The sequence below is a fragment of the Citrus clementina genome, unplaced genomic scaffold (assembly GCF_000493195.1).
Source record: "Citrus clementina cultivar Clemenules unplaced genomic scaffold, Citrus_clementina_v1.0 scaffold_3, whole genome shotgun sequence".
In the NCBI taxonomy this organism is placed as follows: domain Eukaryota; kingdom Viridiplantae; phylum Streptophyta; class Magnoliopsida; order Sapindales; family Rutaceae; genus Citrus; species Citrus x clementina.
Window position 1 is genome coordinate 40897743 of NW_006262339.1, and position 24001 is coordinate 40921743.

General features: G+C 32.9%; 4 protein-coding genes across 8 annotated transcripts in view; 3 read left to right on the plus strand and 1 right to left on the minus strand.

The window, feature by feature from the left end:
* LOC18048691 overlaps positions 1 to 3867 on the plus strand; it is a 9299-nt gene extending 5432 nt beyond the window's left edge. Inside the window, exons 1-8 of one of the 3 annotated variants that reach the window (XM_024188002.1) lie at positions 42 to 57; positions 452 to 787; positions 895 to 1051; positions 1698 to 1878; positions 1975 to 2046; positions 2692 to 2799; positions 3185 to 3451; positions 3562 to 3867. In XM_024188002.1, coding sequence (XP_024043770.1) covers positions 487 to 787; positions 895 to 1051; positions 1698 to 1878; positions 1975 to 2046; positions 2692 to 2799; positions 3185 to 3451; positions 3562 to 3735 — 1260 coding nt within the window. In that variant the 5' untranslated portion in view covers positions 42 to 57; positions 452 to 486 and the 3' untranslated portion in view covers positions 3736 to 3867. Of the gene's footprint in view, positions 1 to 41; positions 58 to 393; positions 788 to 894; positions 1052 to 1697; positions 1879 to 1974; positions 2047 to 2691; positions 2800 to 3184; positions 3452 to 3561 lie in introns of those variants that run through there. The other 2 variants (XM_006443277.2, XM_024188001.1) reach the window with 2 other exon arrangements.
* A 5887-nt stretch (positions 3868 to 9754) lies between these two features.
* On the plus strand, positions 9755 to 14031 carry LOC18048692. Its single transcript, XM_006443278.2, has 8 exons — positions 9755 to 9810; positions 10232 to 10557; positions 10667 to 10823; positions 11035 to 11218; positions 11319 to 11399; positions 12154 to 12261; positions 12881 to 13150; positions 13802 to 14031. Exons 2-8 carry the CDS (start codon positions 10257 to 10259, stop codon positions 13883 to 13885), a joined length of 1185 nt encoding a protein of 394 aa, XP_006443341.2. The 5' UTR covers positions 9755 to 9810; positions 10232 to 10256; the 3' UTR covers positions 13886 to 14031.
* Positions 14032 to 17852: 3821 nt separating this feature from the next.
* On the plus strand, positions 17853 to 22101 carry LOC18048693. 3 transcript variants are annotated; one of them, XM_024187128.1, is made up of 5 exons: positions 17853 to 18323; positions 19027 to 19092; positions 21220 to 21353; positions 21470 to 21570; positions 21721 to 22101. In XM_024187128.1, exons 1-5 carry the CDS (start codon positions 17961 to 17963, stop codon positions 21900 to 21902), a joined length of 846 nt encoding a protein of 281 aa, XP_024042896.1. In that variant the 5' UTR covers positions 17853 to 17960; the 3' UTR covers positions 21903 to 22101. The 3 variants fall into 3 exon arrangements, with proteins under 3 accessions (XP_024042896.1, XP_006443342.1, XP_024042897.1); XM_006443279.2 differs by having other exon boundaries at positions 19042 to 19092; XM_024187129.1 differs by lacking the exon at positions 19027 to 19092.
* A 1083-nt stretch (positions 22102 to 23184) lies between these two features.
* LOC18049270 (bidirectional sugar transporter SWEET9) overlaps positions 23185 to 24001 on the minus strand; it is a 1838-nt gene continuing 1021 nt past the window's right edge. Inside the window, exons 5-6 of the mRNA XM_006443280.2 lie at positions 23962 to 23999; positions 23185 to 23632 (exon numbers count right to left, since the gene is read on the minus strand). Coding sequence (XP_006443343.2) covers positions 23444 to 23632; positions 23962 to 23999 — 227 coding nt within the window. The 3' untranslated portion in view covers positions 23185 to 23443. The remainder of the gene's footprint in view (positions 23633 to 23961; positions 24000 to 24001) is intronic.

Here is a 24001-nt window from a genome sequence, read left to right on the forward strand (position 1 = left end):
CTTTTCGCTTCATTTTGTTTCAGGGTACTCGTTATGTGCATTTCTTTGATGATTTTGGTGGGTTCTTTTTAGCTCATATTTTTCTGTTTCCACCGGTTACTTTAGCAACTGTCTACTCAGATAAAATTATTTGCTTCAATAACTTAATATTTGCTATTTTATTATGTCATTTTGTATAGAGTTAATTCATTGTATCAAACATTATCATAAATGATGCATGAGTAATTTCATTTAGTTTTCATTCCTTCTTTCATGATTGTAGGATATCTTTTACCTTTTTTTTAAAAAAAAAATGTTCTCTTTGTCTAGAGAATCTTTGTTTTAGTTTTGATATTGGGTTACTGAAATATTTAAATTCATTTTTCCTAAGTATTTTTGTTGCTCGTTTATCAGGCAATGCTCCAATACTGATTTCATTTCACAAAATTCTGCAAATACGTGCTGTTCTTAGTGTGTTTAAGGTAGCGTGAAGTTAATATTATCGTAATGGCTTACATTCCACCACATAAGCGGCATTCGAAGGGCCCCCAGAGACCAACTCCACCGGAGATGCGTGTGCCTGAATTCAACAGAAAATTAAACTTCGGATCACGCAAGCATAATGCCGGCACGAAAGTAAATTACGTCGAGTATGCTGACCATGCCGTACACAGATGGTTTGTTTGTGGCTTGGAAAATGATAATAGCTTTCCTTCTTCTGTCCATTGTGAGGAGTTTCCGGAGGAGCCTGCTGAGCATAAAAGAAGAGAAAACCCCTTAGTTTTAGTGACCAATAATCTGGCTAATGGTTAGTGGTCTGCCTTGTTAATTTATCTTAACATGTTCTACTTTCGTTCTTGATTTATGTCTGGTGTTAACTTTAGTTATGTTGACATTTCGCTTTTGGGTTGGTAGATAATGATGAAGTGAGTGGGAATATATCAAGAAGCGCATGGGAATTGGTAGCAGAAAATGTATGGCCAGAAATATTGAGTGCCTGTAAGATTGTCAAGAACGAAATGGAGGAAAAGCCAACATTGGCTGCTAGTTTTGGATATCTTCTTTTCAATAAGTATGTGATCTAGTTCCATTGCTGTTACAGCTTGAATGTTTTGAGTTATATCATTCCTTTCCTTTCTTTTGACTTTGAAATTAAAGGAACGAAAATGCATATTCATACTAAACTCTGACAGAAACCTTGTGGTCATACAAGTAATGGCAACTAAAATTATGAGCTTTTCCATTGACCATAGCCCCATCAATAGAAGACTGTAAATTGGATCTCCAAACCAGGGACACAAGTTAACATTGCTTGTAAAAGCCAAAGAGGAAAATATTTATAAAAAAAAAAAAGAAAAATAAAATGACAAGATCAATGATTTCTAGTGCGTGCACTTCCTTCGTACCTCATGGAAACTTCCATGGCCTCTAGAATTTGGCTTTGGCTTTGCATAGGCACATTTCAGTAGTCGCTGCTGGAAACAAATTCATCCATTGTCTTAGTACTGCCGTATTTCTGGTGCGAGAAACAAATCAATCTGTTGCCATGGCCAAGTCCTGTTCTTTGATATTTCATTGGGACAACTAACTGTACCACTGCTTGGCCTATTTTTTCACAATAAAAATGATGCTCTAGGTATCAAATATTTCCATTCTTGTATCTCATCTTTGAAAAGTGCCTCAAGGAAATAATTATTGTATCATTCGTCTTAATGCAGGTATAATTTACTGAGCTTAGAAAGTGCAAGAGAAGGTCAAGTTGCTGAAACCGCTTTGAGGTTAGTGAGGAGATTCTTTTGCAGAGGTGTCCCTGCTACATACATGGAGAAAATTGTAAATGAAGTCGTGCCAAAAATTGGGGTTGATTTTGTAGAGCACAAGGATATATACCGCATCAAGGTAGTTCTTCTGCTAAACAATACAGTATTCATGACCAAGTTTCTTTTATCTATCACTTAATTAGCCGTTGATTCCTCCCCACGCCCCCTTGTGCAGTTGTCTGACAGCACACGGGAAATTACTTGCAAATGTACTGTTAAAGAGGATAAAAAGCTTGATCTCTATAAGGCAAGTTTTCTGCTACTGCCTAACTATTATTTACAGGCAAGGAGTCAAATCTTGTTCGTGTTGCTTGTAGTTTAAGGACTTTTGCTAGTTCAGACATTGGAACAAGACTTCTGATATTATGAAGGAGCTATTGAAATAAAAGCAATGAAGAATAAGAAAGAGACACGAAAAACTTTGTGTCTCACCAAGACCTTTTAGAAGTCCCTCCAGGAATATCCTCGATAGAAAGGAAAAGAAATTAAATTGAACAAGAAGATGAAAGTTCTCAAGAAGTAATACAATATAGTAACTAATATAAACCAAGCTTGTTAATTCAACATGGAAAGAGCTTGTAACTCATATAAACCAATTAAAATTTTGAATTAAGTCAACTCGTCATTGAATGTCTAAACCAACAAACTGTATATGTACCAAATTGAATATGCCAATCTTTAGGAATTCCTTTCAGCATCATGGGATTTAGATCTCAATAGTCTTTTTCTTTTGACCGGAATTTTCAAGTACCTCATGGTAGTCATTTATATATTTTATCCTTTCAAGTGCCACGCTGTTTCCCATACGGTTCATATATATCTATTATTTATTTGTTTATTGATTGTTGTTGTGAGCGGAATCTCATCTCGAATATGAACTTATTTCTTGTAGCTTGAGCTAAACCCTGTTCGAAGCATGATAGCGGATATGTCATGCCCTTATAAAAATGAAGACTTGAGGTTGGCACTGTGTACGAAAAGTACCTTATCTGCTCTCTCTGTAAGTTAATCTGCTACTTTGCATACGTTTGAGTTAACCCTTCTCCCCCCCCCCCACACCCCCCTGGCGTTCTCCTTTTAATAAATTTGCTCGTTGCTCATTAGAGTCCTCATCATGACAGATGCTGAGGATGAAAAATTGAAGACCTGGGAAATTAAGGAAATCCTAAACTCGTAGCTATGTACACACACAAACACTAATGACAAGCTCAAAACTGTTAAACTTTAGTCATGCATGCAGCATGTCCATAATCTTGAAAAGAATTTTTGAGTTGTAAGCCAAAAGCAATAGCTGTTAAATATGTATTACCGTTTCTTATATTTTTTATGTTGTCCCTGAACGGGGTTAGAATTCTATGATCAAACTGAAATTGTAAAATTTTCAGGATGATGAAATGAACAGCATTAGAGTTCTGATTAATTCAGCCATTCCGGATCCGGAGGTAAAAGGTGGGTTAAGATGGCCAATGAGGAAGCCACATTCTGGGGAATACACGGTTATTGGAGTTTGGCGCACTGAAATTAAATCATACAAAAGCCCATCACTAAAGCTGAAGGTAGAAAATGTTGATCGACTTATTGTTGAGTCTGCAACTGGCTGGAAAACGATTGAGATTCATCTGAAGTGGAGAAGCATAGTTTCAGAGATTCAGGTATTTCCAATGGCTTTGTTGCAAAACTAGTGCTGTATTTGATATCTTTTTGTCTTTCATTAACATGTGCTTAATTATTACTTAATTTTTCTTTTAATCAATCGTCTCAGGGCGGGGAGATCGATACTGATTCCATCTACAACGGGTTTAAAGAGCAGTTGAGGTTAATATGGGACCATTTCTTGTCAACAGATTGCAAGCTCTCCTGCCTCTCCCCTAATCTCAGTCCGCATTCATACATGCGTTTGTGTGCATCCACTACTTGTACCTCTAGGAACATGTAAATGCAAGAATAAGACCATGTTCGTATCAAATGCTTAAATGTTTTGCTAATATGTATTGTATTTAAGTGGGCTCTGTAATGGCTTGTTGCTTGAGTTCCTTATTCTCATTCTGAAATTCCCGGCATGGTAACAACTAACAAAAATATATTATCTTTCTCTAAAGTGCAGAATAATTTGATCCTCTTTAATCCAATTAATAAAGTTTGAGTTTATTTGTAAGACTTGTGCCTGTCTTTCATAATTAATCTAGTGACATACTCAATCGGGACCTTTTTGTAAATATTTGCCCAAAAAAAAATATATCTTTAAAGCGCTGATGGCTTCAACAATGTGGAGGGCACGGGCTTGCCCTCCCATGAGGGCTTTTTCTCTTTTCACAAAAATATAAAATATGAGTAGATTTTCCTCCATTATTATTAATTTGAGTACATCAAAATAAGAATAATAATAATTCTTAGTTTCTCTTTTGGCACTCAGCTTTTTTAACAATTTTTTTTGTTATTGCGATTGTCATATTTTTCCCTTATAATGTGAAATGACTAAATTAACCAAAAAAAAAACTTTTACTTAGTGACAAAGAAAAATTAAGAAGGATGCAAATGCAACTGTATAAATTAATTAAGGTTTATTATTATTATTATTATTTTCTCATGTATTAACCGTAATGACATACTTGTATTTTTGTCGGAGAAGTTCATCAAATAAAGAAAGAATCCACTCCTTCTAAATTACATAGCAGTCTCCCTTAAAAATTGTATATTCCTAATTCTAGTTCCAGGTTTTTTAATATTTTCAATTATTTTTAAAAACTAATTTTTATAATATAACGTTTGCTTTTGTTGTCCAAATAATTATAATAATTTTTTAGTGAGGGCATCTTCATTTTAATAAAATATGAAGGCCATTAACAGACCAAAAAAAATCTCTAATGTATTAAAATTTATATTTTTTTTTATATTTTAGTGTATATTCTCACTTTAACAAAGTATTTAACACATAATAAAAAAAATAGTATTTAACCATTTCTATTTCTAATGTCTAAACATTCAACTAAACTCTTCACCCTCTTCTTAGTTGTTCACAGTATTCAACAATGATTATGGAACCAAATCTAATAACAACGAATTCCTCACATATGTTACTCCGTTTCTTAAATTTGAATCCAAAATTCCAATTTATTTGCCCAAACGCTCAATTTCTTATTCCAAGTTCATCTCTTTAACCTCCAAAAAACACTTTTTTTCAATTCCATTTTGCTGATTAATTCCCACGAAACCCTATAACTCTTAACGCGTTTTGACAAATGGAAGCTTGCATGGGCTCCATGCACACCATATGGTAGAGCAGTGGGTTCTACTTTTGGATCCACTGATAATTTTTAACATTAAATTTAATTAGTCCCGTTGTTGGACCCATTGCTTTGCCACATTGCAGAGTACCATTGGGCGATCTCTCCATCTCAACATGTAAATAATTAGCCTTCAGTCTGTTCTAAATGGTCATAAAGACCTTGTAAGCAACTTTTGTTTATTCCTGTGATCTTATTCCATCAATGTCTACGTCTCTAAGAGAGTTGCATGTCGATGACAAGTTCTCTCAAATTTTCAAGAATTTATTTAAAAATTATTCCTGTGGTCTCTAAAGACCTCTTCAGAATCGACTCATGTTTGATCCCAGGGTCTCCTCTTCTAATATCTACATGCATGTTAAAAATTAGCTCGAAATTCGACACCCAACCCTTCAACCATTAATACACCCCTAAAATGACCTAGAACCATATTTAGAGCCTTCGGTTTTTGGCCAAGTGGGTGCAAATGTCACTCGAGCTTCATAATCGACTTACATTTGATTCTGTGGTCTCATCTCACCAATGTCTATGTATGCACAAAAAATCAGCACGAAATTCAACTCTCAAATCCTTCAATAACAAAAATGCCCCTAAAAATGGCCCAGAACATGTGTTATAATCTTTAGTTCTGCGCCTAACTAGTCATAAAACCTCACTCGGGCCTCAGAATTAACTCATGTTTATTCCTATAGCCTCATTTTGCCAATGTCTATTCCTCCCTAAGAGTTTTGTGTCATTCTAACAAGTTCTCCAATATTTTTGGGAATATTTTGAAAATTATTCTTGTGGTCTCGTAAAGATCTCGTAAAACCTCACCCAGGCCTCGAATTAAACTCATGTTTGATCTTGTATCTTGTCTCACGAATGTCAACATATATAGTAAAATCATCTCAAAATTCAACCCCCAACCCCTTTAATGGCAAATACGCCCCAAAAAGCCCAAAATCACATGCAATAGGCTTCGATTCTAGGCCTCAATGGGTATAAAATCTCACATGAGCCTTAAAATCGACTCTCATTTCATCCTTCAATCTTCTCTCCTAAATTTGTATGTGCATACAAAAAATTAACTTGAAGTTCATCCCATAACCCCATCAATGACCCAAAAAAAAAGGCCTAGAACGTCTGCTATAGCCTTCTGTTATAGGCTAAAATTGTTGTAAATTAACTATCATTTGTTTTTCTAGTGTCATTTCACTAACTTCTATGTCTCCCAAAGAGTTTCGCTTCAAGTCGACAAGTTCTCTATAGTTTCTAGGTATCTTTTTAAAAATTATTCCTATGGTCTTATAGAACTTTACCCACCTCAGAATCGACTTTCGTTTGATCTTATGGTCTCATCTTGCCAACGCTTAGATATTTGCATAGAATTAGCTCAAAATTTAACCCCCAGCTCCTTTAACAGTGAATATGGCCTTAAAATGGCCCAAAACATGTGTTATAGCCTTCAATTCTAGGCCCAAACAGTCATCAATCCTCATTGAGGCCTTGAAATTGACTCTGTTTTGTTCCTATGGTCTCATTTCACTAATATCTATATCTCCCCAAGAGTTTAGCATCCATCCAACAAGTCCTCCATAATTTTCAGGAATTTTTTTCAAATATTCTGAAGGTCTTATAAAAACCTCATAAAGCATCACTCAGGCCTTGCAAGTGACTTCTGTTTGATCTAATGGTTCGCATTGTCAATGTCTATGTACATGCAACAAATCAGCTTGAAATTAAACCCCCAACCCCTTGAACGGCGAACTTGCCCCCAAAAAGGCACATAGTTATATGCCATGGCCTTTGATTCTGAGCCTAAATGGGCGCAAAACCTCATCCAGGCTTTAGAATCGACTCCTATTTTATCTTGTGATCTTGTCTTACCAATGTCTACATCCATTCCAAAAATTAGCTTGAGATTAAACCCCCAACCCCTTCAATAGTGAGAACGTCCTTAAAATGGTCGAGAATGATGGCTATTGCCATTGGTTTCTGAAACAATGGGCACAAAACTTCACTTAGGTCTAAGAATCAAATTCGATTTAATCTTATGGTCTCATCTCACAAAAGTCTACGTGCGTGCAAACCGCAATTCGAAATTCAGCCCCCAACCCCTTCAATGATGAAACGCCCCTAAAAAGACATAAAAAGTGTACTGTATCCTTCGATTTAGGCCCAAATAATCGTAAAACCTTATCCAGGCTTAAAGTCAACTCCTTTTTTTTTTCCTAGGGTCTCAATTTATATGCCTTCTAAAGAGTTTCATGTCAATTCGACAAGTTCTCTAAAATTTTTAGGAATTTAACTGGTAGGAAATACAACTTATAAACATGTAAATAAAAACAATAAACTTTAAATTCACTTGAGATAGTAATTAAATCCACAATTCAAAACCTTAAGTTTCACCTTTCACCTTATCTTAGAAAATTAGCCACTCATTTTGGCAAACAAAGCACTCTTTTTATTTAATAAATTTATGAAAGTACAATACAAAGAAATTGAAAAGTAAAGAGAAGAGAAAAATATATTCTTAAACTACATTTTTCCCTAAAATTCTCTCTAGATTTACACTAAAATTCTTTATAGAACTTACACCTAAACTCCCTCATTCATTTGTGAGCTATCTTGCTTTTATATAGGCAAATTCTGATTTGATGAAGTGTGGGCATTTACATAAGAGTTTGGTGAGCTTGCAACCACAACCTTTATATGAGCTTTATTAATATAATCAAAGGGTTTTAAATTGCAACCATTATGATGCATTATGAAATGTTGGATTTAACATAATCAATAGCTACAAATACAATCAAACCGGGATAAGGTTTTTGAGTTAGCCCTTCATTGGATCTTTTATCAAGGTGGTTGAATTAATAAATTAATGTATGTTAAATATAGTGCATTGAGATGCATGTGAGTTCAGACACATGACACAATCTCAACCTTTCAAAAGTAATGTTGAATCAAAGAACTAACAATTCTTCCAAAGGTTTTTGAGTCTGCATAATCTAAATTTCAAGTCCCTTTTTCGATCCAACCATCATGAATTTAGGGATATTCTTATAAAACACAAAATTAATACTTACAGCAAATAAAATAGAAAATTCCTAAAATGAGTTAGGGATTTGTAAATATGATGAAATTGTTGGTGTTATCACACTATAAGTAAAAAATGATTATTTTAACTTTAATCAAATATATATTTTTTAGTGTTAGTCACACTACCAAGGCTATTAATTTTTTAAGATTTTACTATAGTATTTAAAATTTAAGAAATTAGGCATCAAGAATAGTAAAAATAATAATTAAAAAGATAATGAAAATATGAATTTTATTATTAAAAGTTTAAATAGAAATATGATATTAGTAAAAGTTACAAACAAAGAGAGAGAGAGAGAAATAAAAGATTTTTTTAAGGAGAAATATTTATTTTTAATTGGTAATGTGTCCTTTAATATGAAGATTAAAAATGTCATTTTATTATAATTGATTTAATTTAACTGCTATTGAATTAAAACAGCGCCATTAGAGGCTAAATTTAAACTTAAAGAGTAGTACTGATATTAGACCATAGTTCAAGGACATCTATGAAAATGTAATCAACAACAACAAAAAATAATAATAGTAACCATCCTGTTATAATTTTCTACAGGAAATACTGACTAATAATTTAAGTAATTAATATAAAGCATAAGGGAGCTAGATAAAACCACAGAGAAAATTGAAATGATTTCAAATTATGTAAAACCGATGACCCATATTATAGGAATTTATGGCTAATAACAATTTGCCACGCACGAGGGCAAGTGGAGGCTCAAACTTGGGCAGCTCCATAGCTATTTTAATTTGTCTTAGCTGATTTCCAAAGTTTACTAGCTAACCATCAAATAGTTGTGGTCTTAGCTAATTAACCACTATTAGCTAGCCAATGGGCTGATGAAGCAAGACATCATGCGTACAAGCGGCACATCGCTGGTGTTAATCCACTTCTGTGTTTGACCATTTAGAATCTGAGAAAAGAAAGAGTTGCAGTCTGATTAAGGTTAAGATTATTAGCTGTAGCTATTCTTTAGGTAATATAAAGTGGTGAATTGTGCTCTTCCCGTCACTTATTATTTTCATTTAAAAGTATTGAATACAAGCACGTATGGGTGAATTTTCTGATTTTCTTTTTCTTTTTCAAGAACCAGTTAAATAAAATTATTTGAAAATTAATCAATTAAGTCCTTAGAGTTACGAACAGATTTTAATTAATCGATCCTACCATTGGATTAAATAATTTCAAATTCCAATAGATTTTCTTTTAAATAGTATTTAAAAAAATTCAAGAACTTAAATGGTTGTTGCCTTTTTTTAAAAATTAATAACTGATGGAATGGATAAAATATTTTTTAACCTTTTATTTAATTTAAAATCGGGCGAACGCTGTATAAATCTGTTTAAAACAGTAGGCAAACATTAGCATAAAGTTGAGTTTCTTTTTTTTTGATAAATAAAGTTGAGTTTCTTGTGTCCGAAGGAGAAGCGAATTTTCAACTTGTCGATTAGCGAAAAGCGAGGAAAGAAAATAAACCTGAAAGGCCCACTTCAAAACTTATGCTAGAAGGAGACCCTGTCTCTCCTTCCTACAGTAAAAATTTAAAAATTGACGTAAGCTGTCATTATATTTCATGGTGTATATTTAGACATATAACTCTAACGATCAGCTGAGCCAGCCAACACTTGAAAGCAATTTTAAATCTTCAGTTAGTATTGCTTCCCTCATCTTATGATTTTCTTCTTCAATTTATTATATATATTTTCACTTCAGTTGTGCTATTCGTTAGTCTCGCTACTGAGATAAAATTATCTGCGTGAATAACTTAATCTTTGCTATTTAACTGTGTTCATTTTATATCGAGTTAATTCGTTTGTATCAAAAGTTATCATAAATGATGCATGAGTAATTTCATTTAGTTTTCTTTCCATCTTTCATAACTGGCCTATCAGATATCTTTTACATTTTTTTTTTTTAAATTTCTATAGAATGCTTGTTTTAGTTTGACCTCGGGTTTCTGATCTGTCTCATTCATTTTTCCTTGGTATTTTTGTTGCTTGTTCATCAGGCAATACTGATTTCATTTCACATGATTATGTACATACTAATTATTCCTGGTTTGGTTTAAGGTAGTGCGAATTTAATATTATCACCATGGCTTACATTCCACCACATAAACGGCATTCAGAGTACCCCCTGATGCCATCTCCACCGCCGGTGATGCCTGTGCCTAAATTCAACAGAAAATTAAACCTGGGATCACCCAGGCATAATGCAGACATGGGTGCGAAAATCGTGTATGCAGATATTACCGCATACAGGTGGCTTGCTGTTGGCTCAGATGATGATATCTGCTTTCCTTCTTCTGTCCATCTTCAGCCGTTTTCATTGGAGCATGCTCACCCTAAAAGAGGAGCAAAGTCCTTCGTTTTGGCGAACAATAATCTGGCTAAAGGTCAGTGGTCTGCATTTTTTGTTTTTATCTTAATATGTTCTACTCTTGCTCTTGATTTATGTCTGGTGTTGACTTCAGTTACGTTGACATTTGGCTTTTTGGTTGGTAGATAATGATGAAGTGAGAGAGAATATACCAAGAAGTCCATGGGAATCGATAGCAGAAGATGTATGGCCAGATGTATTGAGTGCTTGTAAGATTGTCAACAACGAAATGGAGGAAAAGCCAAGATTGGTCGCTAGATTTGGCCATGTTGTCTTCCTTGGGTATGAGATCTTATTCCATTGCTGTTACAGCTTGGATGTGTTGTGTGTTAGATCATTCCACTCCTTTCTTTCGACTTTGAAATTAAAGCAACGAAAATGCTACATGTATCAAATATTTCCATTATTCAGTCACATCTTTGAAGCCTCCACTAGTTTTCATATTAAAACTGCCACAAAAAAAATAATTATTTTATCATTCATTCGGAAGCAGGGACAATTCACTGGGCTTAGAAAGTGTAAGAGAAGGTCAGGTTGCTGAAGAAACGATTTTGAGGCAATTGACCAAATTCTTTTACAATGATGTCCCTGCTACATACGCTGAAAAAATAATAAATGAAGTTGTGCCAAAAATTGGAGTTGATTTTGAAGAGTACGAGGATGTATACCGCATCATGGTCGTTCTTCTGATACTCACTTCAGTATTCATGATCAAGTTCCTTTTATCTCTCACTTAACTATCCATTGATTTTTTTTTTCCCCCTCCTTCTTGTGTAGCTGTCTGACACCAAGCGACCAAACTTATCCATTTCATGCAGATGTACTGTTAAAGAAGATAAAACGCTTGAGCTCTATAAGGCAAGTGCTCTGCTCCTGGCCAACTATTAGTTATGGACAATGCATTGAATCTTGTGTGTGTTGCCTTCACTTTAAAGAAGAATTTTGCTAGTTCAAACATTGCAACAAGACTTCTGATGTTTTGAATTAAATAGATGACTGTTTGAATATAATCTAGTCACTGTGAATTATGAAGGAGATATCGAAATAAAAGCAATAAAGATTACGAAAGAGACCTAAGAAGGATAGAAACCTGTGTGTCTCACTAACACCTTTTAGAAGTCTTTCCAGGAATAATATCAATAGAAAGGAAAAGAATTTAAAATGGAAAATAAGAAGAAAATTATAATGAAATACGACTAATTCTACATCCGATTGAGGAATAGGCTTGTTGATTCTACAAGGAAAGACCTAATAATTATTATAAACCAATTAAAATTTGAATTTAGTGGTAACTTGTAATTGAATGTCTAAACCAACAAACTATGCATAACATTACAGATGAGACTCTTAAATTACAAAATGCTGCTGACAGTGAACAAAATCGAACATGCCAATCTTCAGGAATTCCTTTCGGCATCATGGGATTTAGATCTCAGTAATCTTTTTTATTGGAATATGGAGACGTCCTATCAAGTAACTCGTGGCAGTCGTTTATTTATTTTATCTTTGACAGTGCCACTCTTTCCCTTTCAGTCATGATGTATCTATTATTTCCTTATTTATTGGTATCGTCTGTGTAGTCTTATCCTAAATATGAATATTTTTCTTGTAGGTCTATGTAGACCCACTTCGTCACCTGGTAGTAAACATATCGTCCATTGATAAAAACCTAGACCTGAGGTTGGCTCTTCGTTCAAAGAAAACCTTTGCTGCTGTCTCTGTAAGTTAATCTGCTACTTTGCATGTGTTTTAGCTAGACTTTTGAGTTACCCCTTTTTTTTGCCCTTTTCTTTCATCTGGTCATTGCTGATTAGAACCACATCATCACAAACGCTAAGGAAGGCACATTCAAGTCTGGGGAATATAAGAGAATTCTCATCATTACTTCGAAGGTTTACTTTCAAATGGTTGAGAAATATATATATGCTTAAAATCGGTTAAACTTTAGTCGTGCATGCCCCTTTTCGCTCAGTATTGACATCAACAAATCGTCAGTAGTAATCCTAATTCTTGAGGATTATTATTTTTTCCTTGAAATCGGAAACTTTACTAATGCTAACAATGGAGTAATAGATAAATCATTATATTTTCAAAATTACCATCATTTAGACTTAAAACAAAAGTTAAATAGAAGTTTTTTGTTGTTGTTGGGGTGTGTGTGTGTGCATTTTTAATCTATTTTGAAGAATGTAAATTTTGATTTCATATTCCTGATGCCAATTTGAGTTGTAAGCCAAAAACAATAGAGGTTGAATATGTATTGACCATATATTATATTTTCTATGTAATCCCTGCAAATGAATTTTATGATCATACTGAATTTTTTAAATGAATTTTAGGACGACGAAATGAACAGCATTAGAAATCTGATTGATTTAGCCATTCTGGATCCGAAGGTAAAGGGTGGGTTAAGATGGCCCATGGGGAAGTCATATTGGGGGGATAGATACAGAGTTATTGGGGTTCAGCACACTGAAACTAAATCATATAAAAGCCCATCACTAAGGCTCAAGATCAGGCATGCTGATCGATTTCGTTTCAAGACGGCAACTGGGGAAACTGCGATTGAGATTAGTCTTGAGTTGAGAAGTATAGTTTCAGAGATTCAGGTATTTGCTGCTTTAATTTTGCTTTAACTTATATCACTTAACCTGATATCTTTGTATATGACTACATAGAGCTTGAATTTCTTGCTGTTAAATCTTAATATTAAAAATAATTTATCTTCATACGTCTCTTATTGAAGTTGTATTTTGTGCCGTAATTATACTTTATTTTTCAAATTTTACTATTAGTTGATGCTGATTGGGTCTTTCCTTCGAGATTGCTCTAGAGAGAGAGAGAGAGAGACAGCAATATGCTAATAGATCATCTTCACTTAACTCTTTTTAGTGTTTATACAGTTGTCCCTTTCTGTTAGCATATTTATTCTGTCGGAGGTAACAAATGACTTTTTACCTATTGCCGATCTTGGAGTAAATTTGATTTCAATACTGAGCTTCCTGCTTCTGACTTATACGCTTGTCTTACACTTTGGTTTTGCAATCACCATTGATCGAAGAGTGGCTAGAGTTTGTTAATTGCTTCAATTCCACGATTAGTGTATGGAAACATAAAATTTCAGTTGCTATAACTCTGATTGCTTTTGCACATTATTTCCTATATATCTTTGTCTCCATGCTCATACTAAATAAGTGTTGTATTTGATAACTTTCGTCTTTCATTAATATATGCTTGTTACTTTTTATATCAATTGTCAGGACGGGAAGATTGATGCTGATTCCATCTACAATGGATTTAAGGACTACTTGAGGTTAATATGGGACCATTTCTTGGCATGCTAACAACGTTTCGCATTAAAAAAAGATTGCAAGCTCTCCCTTACGCTGTTCATATTTGCGTTTGTTTGCATCTTCTATTTGTTGCAAGAATAAGAAATATGTAAATTCAAACATGAAAGATGTGAAAGCAGCCCCAAACTGCCATTAGAACCCCTCAAAATTTTTCCATTTTTTTGCATTGTTGTTTTGGGATACTGTTGCTGAGTTAGTGTGTTGTTGTTTTTGATCTTTTTTGTTGTTTCTAGGTTATTTTGCTGCTATTTTTTAGATTTCATTTCTTGTTGTTTTTGGCTGTTGTTCTCGGGTCATTTATTGCCTTTTCTATTTTGACCTGCTGCTATTTATGGGTTAATTGTTTGCTGTTTTTGAGTTTGATTTCCTACTGTTTTTTATTTTAATGCAGTTTTTTTTTTTTAATCTGCTGTTTCTGTGCCAATTTACTACAATCTTCTTTTATCTATTGTTAGGAATGGCAATGTCTAGGATTTAACTCAAGATCTATGTGATCCAAATCCGATTTGGATCGATCTAAAATTGACTTGGATTGAATTTAAATATCGATGCGCTAATATAAGACAGATCTGAAGCATGCTTGAATCTATTTTAATATCTAGATTTAGATACATATCTTTTTCCTTTTAATTTAATTCATAGCATATTAGTAGTTTTTAGTATGTATTTAAAAATCTCAAAACTTAAAGACTTGGTTTTGTAAGTTTAAATGAAAATTAGACAAAAATAACTAAGGGTAAAGTAAAATTGGTGCAACCGGCCCTAATTTTTTTTTAAGTCTTTCACTCTCCTATTCAACCTCTTTTTTTCTTTTCAGTCTATTATTACTTCTCCACTCTATTTGAATACTTAAGTCAATCCTTTAATTACCAAGTAAATCTTTAGACTTGATTTTCCTTTTCTGTTATTTTCTCATAACATTATTTATGTTGTGTAATCATTAATTAGTGATATTATGTTATTCATATATTTAATTAAATATGGTCATAATAAAAATAAAAAGCACTGAATATAAATTCTCATAACATTATTTATGTCGTATGATTGATGATGGGTGTGTCGTAGATATCAGGATGATAAAGAAAACATTAGAATATTACATTGATTTTATTCCTACAATTATTTTTTATGGATATTTTATTATTTTTCTTATTTGTTTGTTTTGGTATAAAAGCATAAGCTACAATATTTTATTAGATTTTTAAGACAAATTATATAATTTAAATGTTATCAATACAGTTTAGTCTTTAAATTTTCTTTTTTAAAAATTATTACTCCTTTAATATTGAGTTTTAGAATTCATAACTGATTTAGAGTAATTTTGGTTTATTTATTTATTTTTTTGGATCTAGATATGAAAAAATATGGATCCATGACGGATCTGGAGCAAATACGAATCTCAATTTTTATTATAAATTTAGATCTACAATAGAGTAGATCCAACCTAACATACCTATTGCCATCCCAAGCAATTGTTCATATATAAATTTTGTACTACTTTTGGGCTTCATTTTCTTCTATTTTGGGACTTGATTTCCTACTATTTTTTGGCTTAATTTGCTACTATTTTTGGTTTACTTTTATGCTATTTTTGGCTTTTTTTTTCTGTTTTTTGCTTTGAGTTAGCAGCTTTTTTTGCTTTGATTTGTTGATGTCTTTGAGTTAATTTTCTAGTAATTTTGGGTGTAGGCATCCTTTTCCCTAAATTGATGTGATAATATACAAATCTAATTAATTTCTCAGGTTAAAAAAATTCAATTATCCTGTTGAACAAGAGAATTGATTAATTGAATTAATTAGTAACCTGTTACAAGTTTGTATTTTTTTTTCACAAGAGCATATTTAATGGCTTAAGCTATTTTACCTTAAAAACTCAGGCTTGTGGCAAGAATGGCAATGCGACCGTTGGTATGGCAATACCCGAATGCGGCCTGGACATGTTTTTTTGAACACCCAGGCCAGACTCAAAAAACCTAGATTTTAGGTTTCATATATATATATATATATATATATATATATATATATATATATATATAATTTATTTGACAATTTTATAATTTTTAAATTTTATTTAACTAAATTAAACTTGAAAATATGGGCTTTAAATGTTTAAACCGGGGGAGGAAAAGAAAAGGTTGTGAGTATTTGGAATGTATTGCATAAAACATAAAATAAAATACACGAACATTTAAATATTAAAGATAAGACAAAAATTATAAAACATGAATTAATTTTTTGTGACTTTGTGGACGTTCGTTTTATTTTATATTTCATAATATTTATAGTAAAAATTAATTTAGTGACATACTTTAAATGAGTCGGGATCCACTTGTTGTATTTGGAAGAAAAGTTTTTTTTTTTTATCTTCTATTGTTGTCACTTTATTTCTGACTCGGTTATAGGAGGTTTACGGCTTTTATCCTCGGGAAGAAAATAAAGTTGCCAATCTCTAGCCTTTCCTTTCTTAAATAAGGTGCTGAGTGATTGCGTAATTGCCAATTGAAGTAGGTTTTGCATATATATATATTTTTTTAAAATTTTGAAGTACTTAAATTTTTCTTTTAATAGTTCTTCACTAGGACTAGGGAATTAATGAAGAGATAGAAATCTTGAATGGATAGTTAATTCAAACATAACTGATTTGGATGATGCATTTATATAGCATCAGCTTGCAATTACCTTAGTCCTTCACTCTTACGCAATTGATTGGATTCCTTATCTAAGTTATTTAAGGAGAAGATGGAGGAGGCTATTGGATTTGGAGGGAGTGATTAACTAAATGCAGAAGTGGAGGAAGTATCACCAACAAAAAAAAAAAAAAAAACTTCTAATTTAACTCTTTAAATATTTATTTATTTGTTTATGTGATAAGTAGAAGAGTGGTAAAAAAAATCATCTCCTAAAAAATTCTTCAAATAAAAAAAAAGTATATATTATTTTAATCAAACTTCTTTCTATACAAAAGTAATAATAATTATGACTCTTCTTTTTTTTCACGAATTATGAGATAAAAAATAATATAATACTAAATTAAAGGCTCCAAATGGGATAATGTTTCTCTCTCAGGTTGATAACTTGATGACTTAGTGATTTAAAATTTTTATTAAGATAAAAAAAAAACGGATTTAATGAATTAACATATTAAAATTAAGTCAATTAAGTCATTAAGTCGAAAAAAAAAAAGAAACAGACCCTTAGTTGGAATATTTAGTTTATATTCCAACAAAAGCGATAAATGATGTACCACTATCTAATTGATTCAAGTAACGAAAAATTATTAAGCTTTATTATTTTTAATTCAAATGATAAATTTTTACTGTTCTAACTAAAGTGGCATTTGTTTTTTTGTTTGAAATCTGAATTAATTTAAATTATGAATAGAGATGAATGCCTGAATCTAAATCATATTGAAATTAAGCTTAATAACTTAAAGATTTAATGGCTGGAACTTTTCATTAAGTTGAAAAATAAACAGATTTTATAATTTATCTAATTAAAATTAAGTTAATTAAGTTTTTAAGTCAAAAATAAATAAATAAAAGGCCTAAGTAAGCATATCGCTCTTAAATTAATCACAAAAATTTTGAACTTAGGCGACAAAAAGAAATTAAAAAGGATGCAATTGATTGGTTGATTGTTAATTTATAAAAAACATGATTTTTATATTTTATAGGAACATATAGGAGATTCTAATTGCAACGAGGAAGAGAAAAAAATCTTTAAAAAAAATTATTTTAAGTTATTTGGTCAACAAAAGCAAACCTTAAATTATGTATTTATTATTTCAAATTTAGATTCAGAATTGAACCGGCATCTGTACTAATCTTTTAAAATGATGTTATTGATAATTATTAAATAAAAATATTAGACTAAATAAATTTAAATTATTTAGTTAAATGATTCTATTTAAATTATATATAACATGTGGTAGAAGTGGGTACATATCAACCAAATCGAAAACAGAATTTAAAAACATTTTTCTATTTCCTAATTTTAAAGCACGGAAGACTGAACATTCTTCAACTGAACTCCTGTTCCTCTTCTCAGTTGTTCATAATTTGCAACAATGATTACGAAACCAAATCTAATAACAGCCAATCCCTCACACTCACTCACTCCATTTCTCAAATTTGAATCCAGAATTCCGATTTATTTCCCCAAACCGTCAATTTCTCATTCCAAATTCATCTCTTTAACCTCCAAAAAGCATTCCTTTTTGGTCCCATTTTGCTGTTTCAATCCCACGAAACCCCACAACTCCAGTGAGCTTTTAAACCGCGTTTCGGAGAATTCGGTTCCTGAAGAAGGGGAATTGAAGACGGATTACAACGTGCAAGTGGCAACTGCAAATGTTCCCTCGGGTCTTCCGCCAGCTAAACTCAGCTTGAGTGATCAAGCTTTCTTTTTGTTAGCTTTTATTGCTTGCACGGTATGCTTTTTCTTTAATTTTATACTCTCGTTCTTGTTTTTTTTTCTTCTTTTTTCTTTGATGGTTATGTCTGTTTTTGTGTGAGTTTATGAGCGTTTCTTTCTTTTTCTTTTTTTTTCTCATTTTGTTCTGTTTAGTAGCTTTAGAGTATTGAATTCGTTTATGGTTTGTTTTGTGAAGCTGTATGCAAATTTGAACAACATGGTAGTATGGGGCATGGCAACAAATGGTGATTATATCAGGCTTTGGATATGGTTTTGTGGGTTTTATTGTATTTGAGAGCTTAATGGTTTGGGATTGTTTGTCGATAGTTTTCGAATCAAACTGCTGTCTGGACCTGCAAATTTAGGAGAATATTTGGGGATTAGGTGGTAAAGGCCTGAATTCATTGGTGGGTAATTTCTCTTGTGTTTTTGTGGGTTTTCGAGTAATTTGGATCGATCTCATAAGCTAATTTGCTGATTACAAATATAGTTTGTGAACTAGTTAGGAGAATATTTGGGGATGACATTGAGGTAATTAATGGGATAATGTTGTGAATTCTTTTAACTGAAAATTCTTTATCTTTAAGTTCTTTGAACACTGAAATGGTGTTGTTAGGTTTGGATTTCTTTGAGTTGGAAAATTTTAAATATGATTATCCACCTTTGGTTGTTGATTATTAGTCTTGGCTATTTGGTTTGATACTCATGGAATAAGTCAGTTTGTTTGCCTGCAGACTTCTGTGGCTTTTACAAGTCTTGTTGTTGCGGCCATCCCAGCACTTTATGTAAGTGTGGTCTATTATATGAACTCTGCATGAAATGGTACTTGATTCATTTTTTTGTAGTCTCTTCTATTTTCATTTGTATTGCTCAATTTAATTTGGAAATGACTGTGCCACGGGTTTTATAATGTTGTATAAAATCACGACTTTAATAGATCCATGTGCCTCTCACCTGAATTGAATCTTTCAAGCTTTCGCCTGGTATAAGCTTCAATCATGTATTACAGATTGGTTGGAATTGGAAGGTTAGTTTGTGATAATTGCCCAGATTCCTGCTGGTTGGTTTTATGATTTGTTTGTGTTCTGGCTGGCCTAGGGATCTGATAATCATGCAGAAGAAACAAACTTAGCATATAAAAATTGGTCATTTTCTGTGCGTCCAAACAATGAAATTTCAATGTGTTAGAATATGATTTTGGTCAGATGGGGTATTGTTATGTCATTTCCCTGCCGATTTAGTAGATAAAATAATAAACTCTAGATGCATTACTGCCACGGACAACAATGGTGGGGTTCTGGAACCAAAGCGCTTATCTTTCTCATCTATGGTAACCAATTTAAAGGGAGTAGTGCTTGTAGGTCATTGATGTTTCATTCCTGCATACACTTTGGGGAGTATCTTGAGGTTCTTGAAAGTGACAACTCTTTGTAATGTCATGTTGCCTATTGCAGCACATCTGTTTATTAGTGAAATAATACATGGCAGTTTCACATTTCTGATTCAATGAGAAATTTTGGTAAGTGACTTAAATAATGCTCTGCAATTTAATACCCATCAGTAATTGGACATTCACGATGGTTATAGAATTCATAAGGCTTTGTAAATCTGTCCACTGTAGGTTCATGGAATTATTGACCTTTTATCTGATTCTCTTTGATACTACTGGATCATCTGTAGGAGTGCATTTATTCTTTTTTCATTTCCTGTTTGGCTTCTTATCTTTTTTTGTTTTTTTTTCCTTCTTTGATAAAAACTGTAAATTGTATTGAAGATGAAGAATTGTTACAAGGAGTTGACCAGCTGTCCATTAAGAAAGCGAAATAATGAAAACTTTTCTGTGCTATTAAAAAAAATGCCATCTCCCCTCTACAAAACTAGACCAGCCTAGACACTTATCTCAAAACATTCTCCCAGCTTAGATGAATCTTCGAACTCCTTAGAAACTGAAGCCCACAGTGAAGCTAGAAGACGAACTCTATCCTACAATTCTCAATGTTACTGTATTTTTCCCTTCAAAATACGAAGATTTCTTTCCTGCCACATTGCCCAAAAAAGAGCTGCCACAGCAGAGTTCCAAAGAATTTTGGCCTTTTTTCCTTTACCAAAAGCAAACGAATTCTTCGTAACAATAGAGTCACAACAACCCGGTATGACCCACAAAATGCTAGCCTCTTTGGATAACCTACTCCACAACTTAGGGGCCACAAAACAATGAAGAAAAAGATGATTAGAAGTTTCAGCACTTGTTTTGCACATCTCACACCATGATGGGGATAGACACATATTAGGGAACTTTCTTTGACTCACTTCTCCAGAATTTGATTTTCCTTGTGCCTTTCCCACAAAAAGACTTGAATATTAGGGGAAGTACTAGCCTTCCAAATCGATTTGGAGGGTAAAAATTTGGCCAAGGAGACATCATTAATCATCCAGTTCAGATAAAATTTGCAAGAATAATGTCCTGATGTCTCCAAACTCCACAATCTTCTGTTTTTTTTCATTTCTTCAATAGCTACATTGTCTAACCACCGCAAGAGAGAAGTGTAATCTTGAATCTCTCTTATCACTTGAGTTTCTTTTGAAGTTGAAATTCCAATGCCAATTCAACGAGGAGGAAGAAGATGCACATAAATTTATAGGAACATTTCTTGTAAGACAGAACCTATAGAGGCGAGGGAACATAAAGAAAATCTCGTAACTGTTTATCCTTCCAAAACTGAATATCCTTACCATTCCCCACAGTTAGTTTAATGTGAGAAAGAAGAGAGGGATGTTCATTTTTGACTCCTTATCTTTAATGATTATAAAATTTTCATCAGACATTAAATTCTTGTTATGTAGTTGAATTATCAGGTGTAATTTGTTTCTAACAATGGGTTCTATTTGTCTGTTTTGTCATCTTTTTTTAGGCTATGGGTAGAGCAGCAACATCTCTTTCAAAGCTAGCAGATACAGCCCGGGAAGAACTTCCCAGTACAATGGCTGCCATTAGGCTTTCAGGAATGGAGATCAGTGATCTTACACTGGAATTGAGTGACTTGAGGTGACAACTAAAATCCTAAAGATTTAACTAAATTGTTTGTGTCCATACATTCATAAATGTGATTACTTTAATTGTCATGCTGTCTTTTCTGATTTTGAATTTTAAATGTCACCCAGTCAAGAGATAGCTGATGGGGTTAACAAATCAGCCCAAGCAGTGCAGGCAGCAGAAGCTGGAATCCGACAGATTGGTACACTTGCTCACCAACAGACTATCTGTAAGTTTCGAACTGTTTTTCATCGCTTTAAACCCCCACCCCACCCCCCCAAAAAAAAAAAAACAAAAACCCTCTCTAACTATTAAAAATTATTGTCATTCTCCATTCGTTTACCAGGACTGATTTTCTGCGACTGTTTGTATGATTTAGCAATTATTCAAGAGCGGGCAAGTCTACCCATCATCTCTTTGCAACCTGTAGTTGCTGGGGCTGCAAAGAAGACTTCTCATGCTGTTGGCCAAGCTACAAAAACCCTCATGAATATGATTTCCAGAGGTGAGTTAAGTTCAGAGAATGAGGATGACAGCGAAATTGATCGGGTAGAAATCTGAGAAGTAATCTGCTTCCCAGCTCCATTACCTAATTGCTGCGCATGTACATAAAAGAGTAGAGAGGCTGTGGTATCTGCGGCAGCCCATATGGTTGACTGTCAGTGCCCATAAATTTGGATATCAAGAAATATGAACGCATTGCAAAGCTCCAGTTTGATCTATCTACATTTTGAAATGCAGAACATCCTTAGATTTCCAATTAAAAATTCCATTGAATTATATCAATTTTCAAATTAATTTTTTTGTCAGAATTTTTTTTTTTTTTTAAATGGAATCCAATGTTCACATTTTAGATTCCACATTTTAACAAAATAAATTGCAAGAAGGGCGGTAGAACTGAAGTTTTCTGGGTGATATCGGAGGTCCAAGATCTAGCTAAGGGATTTTGTAAAGTTAAAGTACAATATATTCCAAGACATTGTAATGTCCATGCCCGCTCTTTAACTAAATTAGCCTTGAATATGATGAGTCTGTTGGATGGATGGGTACATTCCCAGACAACATTATGTATCTTCTTCAATCTCTAAATGAATGAAGGTTATAATTCCTTATTAAAAAAAAAAAAAATTATTCGATTGGTCATCTTAAATCCAATCCAACAATATTTGAACTAAGAATCACACAACAAGGCACGATTTATACCAGACTGATTATCGGGGTAACAGAATTTATTTAGCACATTATTATTATTTTAACCTTTAGCTGACATTAATTGGGAGCATATTGCTCAATTGGCAATAAATGAGTTGCAGAGGCCTGTACATAAAAATGCTGTAACCATCAAAATTTTACAGTGTTTTTAATTGTTGAAACACTTTAGTATTAAAAATTCTTAGATGGCAAGTCAATTACTTTCTTGATTTAAGAGGAGCCTGATCATATAAATAAAAACCCAATGATTTCGACCTTATATTAGACCGGCTTATATCATGATCTCAGCTTCTTTAAATGTTTCAATTTAACTTCCTTTTTAGATACGTATAAAACTCCATAAAATTTCACTGCCTCTTTGGTAAATAAATTTTCTTCTTGAATATCTTCAAGCTAGCTTTTGGTAGTAAAAACATAAATAAATAAAATAACTGAATGATTGATTATTTTGGGACACACTTAAAAATTATAAGTAGATATTGAGAACTGAGAAATTTTTCTTCTTATTCTTCTTGCACCATTTGACTCTTTTGACTACCATATCTGTTCAATTTCGTTCATTCATCTCAACATGATCCTTCGCTGCAATTAATTTATATAATAAATTAGAAAGAAATAAAAGTATACCGGATATTATTTTGATTATTAACTTGAGTTGTCACCACAAGTAAACTGGAACTTACATAGATGTAAATATGATACCAAACACAATATTATATAAAAGAGGAACTTATATATTGTACTGTTTCACATTTCTCAATCTTAAATTAATCCTTTGTCCCATCCATGAAAATTAGAAGACATAATTAAACCACAGCATGCATGGATTTTTTTTATCAGACATTCGCGTTTAATTCCAAGCTCCTTCGTTGAAACAAAACCTTCATCTGTCAGTTGGTTTGAAGATCTGTAGGTTGATTATTGTCTTTTGTGTAAGCTTTGTCATCTTCAGTCAAGTTCATTTTCATTTCTGTACACTCTTGCTGCTTTTGATTTGATTCATTGCCCTTCTTGCCCTTGTATACGAGGTATAGGATCATTTGGGCAATCCCAAATAAAAATCCTAAGACGTTTGGTAACTGACCATCCAAAATTAAGCAACAAGAATGCTATGAGCAATTAATATGATTGGGAAACAAGAAAAAGAAACCGTATCAAATTTACGTACTTGAATTTTAAAACCCGTTGAAACCCCCCGGTGTTTAAATTTTTACAGCCAAATCATTTTCAGCAAACGTTATTTATTCTGTCTTTTAAAATCTTATAAAATTATGTTTCTTTTGTTGGAAATTTGAGGGAAGTGCTGCCCTTAGAAAAAGTGAATTGGCTGTTACAGATTTAACGCCAGGGGGGTTTCAATCATTTTCTCATCAAACAAACAATCAACGATATTGTTAGCCATACTTACAGCAATGACCATGTCCTTGACAAAAAGTCCGTAAAAGACC